The sequence below is a fragment of the Martes martes genome (assembly GCF_963455335.1).
Source record: "Martes martes genome assembly, chromosome: 10".
NCBI lineage: Eukaryota > Metazoa > Chordata > Mammalia > Carnivora > Mustelidae > Martes > Martes martes.
Window position 1 is genome coordinate 30,181,955 of NC_137898.1, and position 13,999 is coordinate 30,195,953.

At 46.8% G+C, this 13,999-nt stretch overlaps 1 protein-coding gene across 4 annotated transcripts in view; it reads right to left on the bottom strand.

Moving 5' to 3' along the window:
- KIAA1549L (KIAA1549 like) overlaps positions 1–13,999 on the bottom strand; it is a gene marked incomplete at both ends in the record, with an annotated part of 252,816 nt that overhangs the window by 84,321 nt on the left and 154,496 nt on the right. For all 4 annotated transcript variants that reach the window (XM_080817502.1, XM_080817503.1, XM_080817501.1 and 1 more), the window contains 3 exons: positions 3,529–3,680; positions 9,740–9,799; positions 11,524–11,686. In XM_080817502.1, coding sequence (XP_080673628.1) covers positions 3,529–3,680; positions 9,740–9,799; positions 11,524–11,686 — 375 coding nt within the window. The remainder of the gene's footprint in view (positions 1–3,528; positions 3,681–9,739; positions 9,800–11,523; positions 11,687–13,999) is intronic.

Genomic DNA, 13,999 nt, shown 5'->3' on the forward strand with positions numbered 1-13,999 from the left:
GCTTCATTTTATTAGTGTTCTTTGACGTCTACATGACTTGATACTCCTGTGTATGTCTGCTATACAGCACGATTAAAAAAAGATACTACTACAACCCAATAAAAAATAGGTTTTTAAAAAAACTGACCAGATGCTTCACAAAGGAAGGTTAGCTAAATAGTCAAGGAGCATATGCAGAATGCTCAATGGGGAAATTAAAAGTAAAACCACAGGACACCACTATCACCCAGCAGAATGACTGAAATAAGGGCCGACAACACCAAGTGTTGATGAGTGTGAGAAGTAACTGGAACTCTACATCTGGTAGGTGGAGTGAAAATGGTAAACTTTGGGAAAAGGTCTAGCAGTTTGTCAGCTAACATACACCAATCCTAGGAACCAGCAATTCTACTCCTACACACTTAAGAGAAATGAAGATCTATGGCCATAGAAAGACTTGTAGAAGAATGTGTATAGCATCTTTGTTTATAACAGTGGAAAACTAGAAGAGGTCTAGAGATCTCTCAACAGAAAAACGGGTAAGCAAACTGTAGTATATTCAAACTGTAGTATATTCAAAGGGGAGGTTACTCAGTGATAAAAAGGAATAAACTCATGAATAACACATGAATAATACAACATCATGAGCCTAAAAAACACTACATTGAGTCAAAAAAGCTTCATACAAAAGAGAATTTACTTATGTATATCAAGTTCTAGATCAGTCCAAACTGATCTATGGTGTGGAAATAATATGTTACCTTAAAAGGTAACGTAGTCACACCATTAATTGTAGAACCTAGATGGTGAGTTTATTGGTGTTCGGTATATAATTTTTTCACTTTTGTGTGTTTAAAAATGTTCATAATAAAATGTTGGAGAAATAGAGGTATTACTAAAAATAAGGTTCTTATTGGCACTTAAATTTACAAACCAGTGAGCTGAACAAAATTAAAGGATTTCTTTACTGCAGTTTTTTTTTTAGTCTTTGGCATGCCAGTAGGCCTTGGGAATCTTCAAGAAGGGGCTAGAGGATGAACCCTGGCCCAGACTGATGGGGCCACAGAGCCCCTTTGCCCCAGGACACCTTATAGGACCATTTTCCTAGACACTGTCTGAGAAACACTGTTCTACTCTCTCGTTTCTGTGTTCACCCCTATCTCAGAATGAATTTCCAGGAGTAAGTTCTTGACCATCTAGGAGGCTCTCGTCTAAATTGCTCACTTGCCCTCTACAGAGGTCATATCCATTTACTGTGCTTGGAAGTGCCCATTTCATCGCAACCTCACCAACACTGGATAGTACCATTAGAAATCTTTGGCAGGTGAAAATGGTAACTTGTGGTTAAAATTCGCATTACTTTGATGGCAAATGGAGTTAAACATTTAAAAAAAATGTTTACTGGTCCTATGTATTTCCTCTTCAGACTCAATTTTTCAGATATGTTCACTAGAAAAATATCTTTACTTTCTAGACATATACATTTCTATATTCATGAAAGTGGCTCATCTTTTAAAATTATCTGAGCCCAGCAAAAAGGCCTCTGGGCGGAAGGATGATGTAAATCTATGCAGAGTGAGTTTTATTTGGGAAATTCAGGCATGTCATCCCTGTCCCTCCTGGGAGAGGAGGGAAGGACAGTGTTTGTACAGAAAGGTAGAAGGTAAATGGGCATTCAAATATTTAATAACTTCACTCAATTTCAATTTCGTAGCAAATTCTTCTTACCAAGATTTCTCCAAGAGCCATGTGAGAAGGTCATCTACGGCCTCTGTAAACTAGGGATTTGCAGAAATAAATCCCTCCTTACTTCACTCAGACTTTCTGGGCAGTCATGGGGCCACACACATCGAGTACTCAGAAGAAATGAGGAAAGACTACCTCGCTGGTCTCTTTTCGACATGTAGAATGTGTTAGGTTTCTTAGGTTTACAAATAACACCAGGATTATAGGGTCGTTCTTTCTCCTCCTTCAGCTGAGGCAAATCCCATTTTGCTGTCTGAGTCCCAAAGGTTTCCTTTCTGTTATTTGGAGAAGCATGAATTACAGGGTTCATACGGACCCCACAGAGGGTAAATCATAACCTGGCACGAGAACTTAACCCTGGCTTTACCTGGTCCCAGGCTGTCACAGACTGCAAAGACTCAGACGGAAAGCAACAAGTAATAGGACAGGGGGCCAGATTCATCAACTGTGAATGGAGGGCCCCGAGTCTCCCTCTGGGGCATGATGCTTGACTCAGGCAAGGAAGTGTGTTCCAGAAAATGAGTTCTTTGTACTTTCAAAATTGCCTGGGGACACGATCTGCAGACAGACTGGAGTAATGGCTGTAATTTCCTTTAAAACGCTTCCTCTTAGACGGAGTGATATTTACGTATGTCTGTGTTAAGTTACACCCTCCATGTGGCAATCGCCAATCACCAGTTCACACTCCAGAGGCAGAAGGCTAGATTCCAATAAGGAAACCCACAGCCCGGAGGCAGCCACTAGCCCCGTTTCTGGACTCTGACCCCTTGCTCCAGGAGCCCTGCTAATTAGCATAACAAACATTAGCCACCCATTCTCAGCTTGGTGAAATTAGTGGTATTCAAGATAGAGGATTGGCTAGAACATGCTAGAGATGCTCCCACTCTGGCTTGAACTGAATCCAGAATGTAAAGAAGCTTGGCGCCTCTACTTGGGATGGCCATGGAGTCTGAGCGTTCCCTCTGAAGCAGACTGGGAGTTGAGTGCTTACAGATTAGCCGGGAGGTGTGAGGAACGGACTGACGGGAGGTGATGGGGGGTGGCAGGGAACTAGCGAGAGGTACATTATTAATCCAGTTACCACAGCGGGTAGCTAACGCTTAACTCCATGGGAAGGCTCTGGCAGACCCTGAACACACACATTTCGGAATTCCCCTAGCCAGGAAGCAAGAGGGCTGTCTGTCTGTTCACACCCCTGCCGCTCATGAATTCCCAGGCACTTCCAGCCACTTCCGGCTTCTGGATCTCAAGAGTGGCCCTTCGATAAAGGGGCAGCAGTGGTATGGAAGGCCGCTGGCATTCGGCAGAGACGGGATGGGGATTCGGGCAGCAGTGTCTGCTATGGCTCCCTTGCCTAACTCCCTGCGTGGTCCCCTGTCCGTTAGGAACGTGGAGGGCTCTGTTGGTTGAAACTGACTAATTAAGGATCACAGAATCCTGCCCCTGGAAAATTGGTTCGTGTGTCTGCCACCCACAGGAGTGGATGGCCCCGAGCTCTGGGACTCCTTCCAGTCTCCCAAACAGGTTGGGGAGCAGTGCTTGCTTCCCAGTAACTTTTGTTTAATAAATACGTGCCCATGTACAGAATTTGTTCTGAAACCTTATAGTCTAGGAGGGAGACAGTCAGGAGAATGTAGCTCGCTCTCACCCTCCCACCACCAATTCCGATGGTCGTGACCATGAACCCCCCAGACCTAAGGGCCGTGTTGATGACCTGCTCCTCTGCACGCAGCATGGTTTACTCGGCCCCAGGACACTCCCGCACGTCCATTAAAAGAGCCCAGTGGTTCCGGCCACACCCACCTGTACGGTGTAGCTTCCCAGGGTGGTGGCCCGTTTGAACCGCCGGCCTTGTTGCTGGGACATCATGAAGAGCTGGGCCAGGCGCTGCTCCATGACCCGGGCAAAGCTCTGATTGTGCAGGCCCACCAGCGAGTTGTCGACACCCTGGAGCACTGTGGAGGCAGAAGGCAGAGGGGCAGCTCAGAGGACAGAGTCTGTGCTGATGCAGAAACCGCAGCCAGCCCCGGGGCCTGCACCAGCCACGCAGGGCCTTGGGCACTATCTTGTGTTGGGCTTGGCCATCCTTACCCGGTTTCACCCTCACGACAGCCCCAGGAGGCAGGAATTACTGTCCTCACATTACGGATGCTGGAAGGTTATGGGATTTGTCAAAGACCAGGCAGCTAGTGACCGGTGCCATCGGGCTTCAAACCCACACTTATGTAACTGCAAAACCCAGGCTCTCTCCTCCATGAGCTGTGACACGCCTAATGCTGTTGTACTGAACCCACACCTTATTTAAGATGTTCTGTGTTGTTAGACCATATGGGAATACAGACTAGCCGCTGGTATGACTAATCGCAACTTTCCCTGGTTCCCACTCAGAAGGCCTGGCTCAGGGCTACCCTCACTGCATCAGGAGCTTTGCGAAGGCATCGGGGCTCCAACCTGCAACTCGGCTCCTCACACCTCGACAAACCACCCTGTTCCATGTCCTCATCTCCCCCTCCTCTAGGGGGTCCTTTGGGGATGCACCCCAAAAGTGACCCACAGCCTCTCAGGTATAAAGCAGCTTAGCACAATGCCTGGTGCACAGATAGTACATGAAACTCCTCTTTCCAGCCCTCCTGCATGGCTGGGTTTCCTCTATACCCTGAGCTCTCTGGGTAGGCTCTGGGTAGGTTAATGATGGACCTCCAGGCAACAGCTCGTGGATGCGTGGAGGAGACCCCCATGAACACCAGGAACATCCCAGGACTGAAAGGTCACTTCCTACAGGAGCAATTTCCTTTTGCTGTCTACCCCCAAAGCCCAGTCCTTCCTCCAAGTCCTTGGGAAACTCACGGCACCCCAAACACACAGACATTGTCTCCAAACACAGTCAGCCCTGAAGTCAAGCATGCTAAAAAAAATTTCTTATCTTTTTAAAGAGACACAAACTTACAACAGGCTGGGGATATAATATAAGCTTTTTCATTAACAGAATTTATTCTACCACAGTCCAGCCAAGGGCCATTCATACCACGCATCTACAGGGATATGGAAATAGCCTGAACAGAAAGCACGAGTTGTCATCGTGAGCACGTTCTGAGCAGACCCAGAACAAGCAACGGGCAGCACAGTGATCCAGAAGATGACGCTGCAAGCGATCAAGAGAAAAGTAAAACCCACAGCTTAGTCTCCGAAATTACTTCTTCAAAGCCACAATTGCCCAATAATCCCCATGGAGGGCATAAATCAGCTCTCTTTCTAGGGCCCTTATGAGGGACTCCCAGCTCGTCTGTCAGCAGAATTCCTGCAAACAGAGAGAAGACATGGTGGCACCATCCGCTCTGTGGCCGGTCCCGGAGAGGCCCCTCTGAATCCCTCTGACACAGTTGTCAGGCTGGGGAGGGCCAGCTTACCTCCTGGCCCCAGAGAGGAGAGCCACGTTCCTGCAGCGTCAGCGTCATGGCTCTAGTAAAATTAGAGAACCACTGCTGAAAGATTACTTTTTTTTTTCTTTTTAAAATCAGCTCCAGAGACACCTGGGTAGCTCAGTTGGTTGGGCCGCTGCCTTCGGCTTGGGTCATGATCCCAGAGTCCTGGGATCGAGTCCCACATCGGGCTCCTTGCTCAGGAGGGAGCCTGCTTTTCTCTCTGCCTTGCCTGCCACTCTGCCTGCTTGTGTTCTCTGTCTCTCTCTCTCTCTTTCTGACAAATAAATAAAGCCTTAAAAGAAAAAAATCAGCTCCACACCCAGCGTGGAGCCCAACACAGGGCTTGAACTCACAACTCTGAGATCAAGAGCTGAGCTGAGATCAAGAGTCAGATGCTTAACCAACTGAGCCACCCAGACGCACCCCAAGGGATGACTTCTAAGTTGGCGTCTCCTGACTATCAGACCAGAGTAAGAGTGGGGACACAGGACAGTCAAAGTGCATCATCACGGGTTACTCTAAGGGAATCCCAGTGATGACTCAAGGGCAGACATCAAAGAAAGGGACAGTCAAAGACCCCAGGTGATGAAAAAGTTCCGGAAATAGGAAGTGGTGATGGCTACAAGGCACCGTGAATGTACTTAATACCACTGAACTGTACACTTACACGTGTACACAGTAAATTGCATGTGATGTGTATTTTACCCCAATTTTTTAAATTGAGGGAAAACAAAACCCAAACCAAACCACAGCCTTTAGGAAGGTGCAGGAGGCCATGGGAACCTCCCGCAGAGTTATATGGAACCGACAGCCGGACAGTTCCCACGTGCCTCACCACTGTTTGCAAGGAGAACGTGTCCTCCCTAGGAGGCAGCTGGAGAAGAACTAGGGGTTGGAGCCAGGAGTCTGGCTTTGCGTCCTGGCTCGCCCCTTGCTGAGTACCCTCGGGCAAGTCACTTAGTTCCTCTGGACCCTGGTTCGTCACCTGAAAACACAGGGACCATAATCTACTCCTGATTGTGTCATTAAAGAGACTAGATACTTAAAAACAATTCTTTGAGCAGAGAGCTACAAAGCACTTGAGATGATGCCCGTAAATGCTAGCTGTTGCTGTTTGCTCAAATGTGCCCCTTCTTGGTTAGACACTTTTTTCCCAGAGGAAGAAAAAACTATGTTCCCAGATGGTGTCTCCTTTCCTTTTCCTGAGAAGTGTAATGGGCCTTGGGCTCCCAGCCCTCTCTGCCCACCTAGAAGGGTTTCAAAAGGGGGGTGCATGTCTCAGAGTGGCCCAGAAGCTGGGGTGGGGGGAGTTTGGATGCTGGCTCAGGTGCCCAGGAAGACATCAGCCGGAGGCCCTGGGCACCCACACTTAGCCACCACTGACTCGGCCTACAGGAGGCGGGCAAGTCCCCAGCTGTGATCATGGGAGTGCTCCAGAAGATTCAGGGGCTGTTACATCACTTGTCTATTAGTCCTTCTTTATTGACGACTGCACTGGGCTCTAAAATTCCAATAATCAGCTCGGCCTGGTTCAGTTGCCTATATTGAAGCTGAATTGTTTTATGTGTCATTGAATCCCATACATTCAAAGCGAAAAGAACCAGAATGCTCAGCTCCTATCTTCTCACTCCACAGGGGACAGCGTGACACCCAGAGGGCCTGAGTGACCTGCTCAAGGACACACTAGGTTAGCAGCAGCAGGGCTGAGACTGGAAGAAATCCTGAGACTGCTGGGTCTGGGATATTCTGAGTCTGGTGGTGCACCAAAGACCAGTGGACAAACCTAAGATGAGCTCTGACCTCTGTGAGGCAGCAGCATTAAGTCTGTTTTGCTATCCTGCCTCTTCCATACAGCCCTGACCACAGGACCCAGGCACAGCAGAGGGGGCCATAGGAAGTGCCCTAACTAAGCCACTGCTTTTCCACCAGTGAGGAACCCGCACTCCAAAAGGTGAGAAGTGTACAGAGGGCAAAAACATATATATTTTTAAAAGATTTTATTTGTTTTAGAGAGAGAGAGAGCGAGAGAGCGAGCGCACATGAGCGGGGGAAGGGGCAGAGGGAGAGGCAGAGAATCCCAAGCAGATTCCGTGCTGAGCACGGAGCTCGATGTGGGGCTTGATCTTAGGAACCTGAGATCATGACCTGAGCCGAAACCAAGAGTCGGATGCTGACCCAACTGAGTCACCCAGGTGCCTCAAAACACATTTAATATGAGTTTAGTGGGAAAGCAGGTGGAAACACGTCATTTCATAATACCAACAACAGCAAGGACAGTTGCTCCCCGTCTGCTGAGCTGTCGGCAATGAGCAGAAGACAGAGTGCCCGTGTCGGATTTCTGGGAGCCAAGGGTAGAGCAGTTTCAAGGAGCTGTGCCTCACAGCCAGATGAACAAGGCTATCTTCATCTCAGGTCCTAATCTCCTACCGTTCTGTAAATGATGGTCAAAGGCCAGAGGTGGCTGCCATGAGTGTAGCAAGTGGGTCCTGAGCCAAAGGGAAGGAAAGAGGGTCATGCTGAGACTGCTTCTAGCCCCTCCCGCCAGCACTGACACAACTAGCCCCAAACACAGCGGCAGGGGCCACTGTTCACTCTGATCACCAGCACTATGTCAGCAGGTGGGCAAGGGTGACATCCCAGGATGACTTTGTGAAGGTTACGTCATTAAAACAGAGGCAGGACGAGACCCAGGTACACAGGGAGGTTGTCAAGGACAGCCTGTGTTTAAGAGCAGGTGTGTTGTCATTTAATGGAAACCTCACAGTTCATAGAAGCAGAGAAATCTGCAAAGTTAAAAAGCAGTGTTCCTGGTGGAGGAAACATGAATTTGGAAGTGTTACATAACCTGCTGTTTCAAAAATGCATCTCCCTCTTGGACATAAACTCTGGGTTTTTCCTTTCTTTCTTTTCCTTCTTTCCTTTCTTTTATTTCCTCTTTTTCTTTTCTTTCTTTCGAGAGCATCAGGGGGCTAGGGGAGGGGTCAGAGGAGTGGACGGAGAGAGAGAGAGAGAGAGAGAGAGAATCTCAAGCTGACTCCATGCCCGCGTCTGAGCCCAATGCAGGGCTTGATCTCAGGACCCTGAGATCATGACCTGAGCCAAAACCAAGAGTCAGAAGGACACTTAACTGACTGGGCCACGCAGGTGCCCCTTTTTTCCTTTTAAAACACATTTCTTTAGTTTACCTTCTTAGCAGGTAAAATAATCTCTGCATAGCCATAGTTCTGTGGGGGAGAAAGAAAAACAATTTTCTGCAGTTTCAGAGAGGTCTTGAGCAGGCCTCCCTGAGCCGCGGGTGGGCTCCTTTGGTAGGACTCTAGGCAGCACCCTAGCTATTGCTGTTTGGGACTGCACCTGAGAGAGGGGATGGGGCAGGGACGATGGGAGGGAGGTTTCAGACAGGCTTGCCCAGGCACACCCTCCATGACTTGTAGGATCTTCCTCCCTCTTTGTTATGGGCTCAGTTGTGTCCTCCCACAACTCATAGATTCAAGTCCTAACCCCGCATACATCAGAATGGGACTGTATTTGGAGACGAAGCCCTGAAAGAAGTGATTAGGGTGAAGTAAGTTCTTACGGGTGGGCCCTAATCCAGTATCCCGGGTGTCCTTACTAGAAGAGGAGGTTAGGACGCAGACTCACACAGAGGGAAGACATAAAGGAAAGAATGCCATCTACAAGCTAAGGAGAGAGGCTTCAGAAGAAACCAAGCCTGCTGACACTGTGCTGTCAGACTTCCAGCCTCTAGAATTATGAGAAAATAAATTCCTGCTTCTGAAGCCCCAAAAGTCCGTGGTACTTTGTCATGGCATCCCCACCAAGCTAATATCCTCCCCTCCACCCTCCACTGCCATGAACAGCTGGGCTGGTCAATTCCCCCACAAACATCTGTCTTCTCTGCTCCCAACGCTTGTTTCTGTAAGATTTTGAGAGCAACTGTCGGGCTTTGGAAAAACACAAACAAGAACTTTTTTTGCTGTTTCATAAAGCTCAGCTGGGAAATGTCAAGGAAAAAAAGAAAATGTCACCCAAACACCCTCTACTTCCATCCACCCTCACTGTCAGGACACGCCTGGGCTTCACAAGGACTAGTGTAGGTGTGGGGCGTGTGCCAGGGGAAAGAGAAAAGTGCATGCCCAGCATTCCTCTGCCTTTCACTGGGGTTTTGTAGGGCAGTATGGAAAGGCCTACCATCTTTAAGTAAACAACCATCCCCGTGGATGTACCCCAGACATCCACAGGTTACCGTCATATCTTCTGATTGGTCTACATTTTGCAAAGAGGATGCCAGTGGACTTTATAGGTTGCTGTTTTGAATGTTTACCTAATAAGATTCACCTTCAGTGATATCTTTTCTTAGCCTTATTTACCCACTTCTGGCCTATGAAGTAATTCCTGACTTATAAATTCCTGACTTATAAGACAGGACCAAAGAAAAGCTGCTGATCCTATCATTGAATGGCATGCAATTTTAATTATTATAATTATACTAATTACTATTTTTAAAATTTTGGTGTCTTCTTCTGACATGCAGTTTAAAAAAAAAAAAAACCAACCTGATAGGGGGGAAGGAGAGTAAAATAAGAGATTACCTGTGATTACCCAATAGTCTCTGGTTGTTTCTGATATATCAAGGTTAGGATATTCCAGCGCTAAAACAAAGAAGAAACACACCAAGTTAGTTTCACGGGTATTTATTTATTTATTTATTTGACAGACAGAGATCACAAGTAAGCAGAGAGGCAGGCAGAGAGAGAGAGGGAAGCAGGCCCCCAGCTGAGCGGAGAGCCCGATGTGGGGCTTGATCCTAGGACCCTGGGATCATGACCTGAGCCGAAGGCAGAGGCTTTAACCCACTGAGCCACCCAGGTGCCCCAGTTTCACGGGTTTTATATGCAAATATTATTAAGGAAAATGGACACAGGTGACAAAATATCCAACAGCTAAATTCTCAGGGAACTCCAGGACATGCAGGCCAACACTATCTTGCTGTTTTGAAAAGTCAAATACTCAGTAAAGGACTAACTTTCAGATCAAGAGTTTTCTAGGGTTTGTGGATTTCTGTTCTCTTTTTTTCCAACAAAAGCTTCTTAAGTGGAACGTCTTCATTATCAAGACTCACAGCTAGAAGTAACTCTGGCTTTCTTTGTGAAAATTTCCCAACCATCACTAATGTTTTTAGGAATGATCGTCTCTTGAATGGATTTTTCCAGTGTCAAGGAATAAGTGTGTTATTAGCCAAATGTTTGTGACAAAAAGTCCCATATTTTTGCAGGTATGGTGACCATAAGAGTTAATTCATGGAAAGGGTTTAGTGCAGTGCCTGCCACCTAGTAAAAGCTCAATAAATCTTAGTTGTTGTAGTTATCAGAATGTCAAGAGGAAAGAAAATTCTTCACGGCTGCCATGTGACATAATGAATGCCATCTTTCCTGAGATCACCTTTCCCTAAAATCTAGACTCATCTTTCCTTACTATATGGAAATTCACAAAAGCCTGCCATTAAACATTCAAAACAAATTTCTTAGTGGCTACTCTGCGTTAGGTACATCCACACACACCCTTTCATTTAGTCACAGTATCAAATGTAACCACAGACGGAAATAGAAGCAATCTTGCTAATATGTGTTTAAAAAAAACCAAACCGTGACCAGTGACCTTGAGAAATGTATCAACAATTGAATTTAACAGCACCAATCTTGACTTCCTTTGGCTACCAAGTAAGTGTTTGGGTACATAATGTAGACCGCGTTGTCTTTGGAGTCTGTGCCTGCTGCACGGTAATGAGGGTTATGTAACTGAAGCGTCAGAGGAAGACAGGCCAGGGGACTGACTATGGAGAATTCACGCAGCAAAGTCACGATGCTGATTGCAAATGAGCTGTGCTGTGATACCTACAGCCAGGGCAAGGGCCAAAGGCCGGGCAGCATTTGCTGATGGCAGAAGTGGGGGAAACCATTGCAACCCAGATTGCCACAGGGACAGATGCCCTACAGGGCAGTTACCGTCAGTTCAAAGGCGAGCTGCTTGGGTTCAAACCCCATGTTCCACGTCTCATTAGCTACGTGAGAGTGAGCATTTCGTGAACCTCTTGGAACTTCAGTTTTCCCCTTTGCGAAGCAGGGCTCGCTTTGTACTCCCTTACAGGGTGCTCTGTGAGGATTCAACGACGGAAGATATATGAAGGCTAAAGGCGCCTAGCGAGGGCTTACTTCCAATGTGCAATAAACTTGTGACGAATTCAATCCTGATTTATTACCAATTCCAGTTATTTTATGATAAAAGAGTATGTGCAATAGATGTTTGTTAAACGGAGAAAGGACCCAGGGGTCTCAGGGGAAAGGCAGCGTCCCCGAGAGGTGTGGGGCATACTCACGTTCGGCAATGGTGAGCGGTGGGTAGGTGAGGTAGAACCCAACCAGCTCAGCCGAGAGCTGGCGGAGGAGGCTGCTGGCGACCGTGCCATTGAGGAAGGAGCTCCGATTGCCCACCACGTACACCAAGGTGACTGTCTGGGAGGCGTTGGAAGTGCTCACCATCTGAATGGACACAGGAGGGAAGGGGAGGGAGACACACCCCATAAGACGAGGGTCTGTTTCATGGAGGCCGTGGGAGAAGTTTAAGCAGAAGTTGAGGGGGGAAATGAAAGGGACGGGAAAAAGAGCGAGGAAGAGGCAAGAATAACAACACTCATCATTTACGGTTACTCTCTGTGTGTCGGGCCTCGGGCTCGTGGTCTCATTCAAGGCTCACCACAGCCCTGTGAGGGGTATCCAGTTAGGACTCCATTTTACAGAGGAGGAAACTGAGGCCCAGAATGATCAAGAGACTCGCCCCCGATCACACAGATAATTAAGTGATGTAGCCAGGATTCGAACCCAGGCAGTCTGACTTCAGGTTTTAACAGGTGTGTGTCTTTTCCAGGGGCTACAGAGCCTCAGGTTACTTTTATGGTTCTGAAAATACAAAATAGACCATAGAAATGTTATATCTAAGAGGGCTCAACTGCTCAGAGAAAGCCTGAGTTAAATTCTGGGAGAATCTTTAAGTTCCTACACAGCTGATCACCATGCTTAGGGAACAGACAGAGTGATTAAACCTGATTCCAAAAGGAATTCAGAAATATAAAATAGCCTCTTTAAAGAGTGATTACATTTCCTGTGACCTATTAAATTCAATATAGAATATGTAAATATTACTATGAGATGGCGTGGTTTTCTTCTCGAATTTTGTCGAAGTCAGTTTTTCAGTTACTGAAAAATGCTGTTTTCTGGGTCAATGTATGGACAAAAATATCCCACAGATGAGATTCGAAAAACAGATGCAGTAGGAAGTCATTTGATTGGGTGAGGCAGTGTGGGCTTCTGTCCTGATGTCTGCACCTCCCCCCTTCCAGATTCGCCCACCACGCACCCACCTGCGTTCTGTTCTGCACCCCCAGATGCAGACCCTTGTGGACCACCTCAGTGGGCTCCTTTCCCTTGGGCTTCAGCTAAAAGGAGCTCGGGCGGATGTGAGACAGAGGGAGGAGAGTGAGGTCTGAGAACCAGTGTCGGGGACCCCCTCCCCACAGCATGGCTCCTGTAGGGGAACTCTGGCCTCTGGGTTCCCATAACAGCTCCCTCTTATCACCCGGTCAGGCCCCAACACTTACAGCCTCTGGTACTGCACTCGCCCCGTGGTTTCCCTAGAGCCTGCCCACATTTCTGCAAAGGGTCCCTTTTATTAGACTTTCGTCAAATTACCTTCATCTGAGTGTGCCCCCTCTTCCCATAGGGAGCTGACTGAAATCCTGTCTTTCCCAAACTTTTACACATTCAGACATAAATACCCCTGCAACTTTCCTTTAAGCTGCTATTTTTAAGACGACTGTCAAGAATAGCTTCTTCACATTCTTTCCCACTTCTCCCCATAAGTGGAAGTTTCTATTTAATTCTCTGCCACAGAGCCTATAGTCCCATGATTTAGGATACACTGAGTCAACACTTCCGGTCAACTCTTTCTTTCCTCTCTGGAAGTATTTTGGGAAAGTGGTTGAGCCACAAGTACTCATGCTTCTCTTTCCCAGGGAGCCAAAAAGAAAGGTGCTTCTTTTTGAACAATTCAAAAGACCTCTCCGTACTGCCACCTGCGAAAATAATAACTAAAATAACTTTTCAACCATTATCTCTAGAGTGAGCATTCTATTTTTTGCTTTTCAACAAAACTTAGTCTCACTGGATCCCAAAGAAGCCCATAGAATTTGCAGTACGGATACCTCTATACTTATACACTCAATCAGGTAAATTGTAACTTAAAAAAAATTGTGGCAAAATACACATAAATTTCATCCCGTTAACCATTTTAAATACACAGCTCAGTGGCACTAAGCACAGTGACAGGTTGTGCTACCATCGCCCCCATCCATCTCCAGAACTTTTCATCTTCCCAAACTGAAACTCTGTACCCTTTAAACAACTCTCCACTGCTTCTTCTCCCAGCTCCTGAGAGCTAACTTTGTGTCTCTGTTACTTTGTTTCTCTATTAATTTGACAAAATTCTACTTTAGTCTCTATTCTATTTTGTGTCTCTCTCTATTAATTTGACAAAATTAAACACCTCTTATAAGTGGAATCCTACAGTATTTGTCTCTTTGCGACTGGGCTGCATAATGTCCCCCAGGTTCATCTAGGTTGTAGCACGGGTCAGCATTTCCTTCCTTTTTAGAGATGAAGAACATCCCTTTGTATGGATATAAGACAATTCTTATCCATTCATCTGTGGATGAACGCTGGGGTTGCTTCCACCTTTTGGCTAATGTGAATAATGCCACTATGAACATGGGTGTACAAATATGGTCGAGTCCCTGCTTT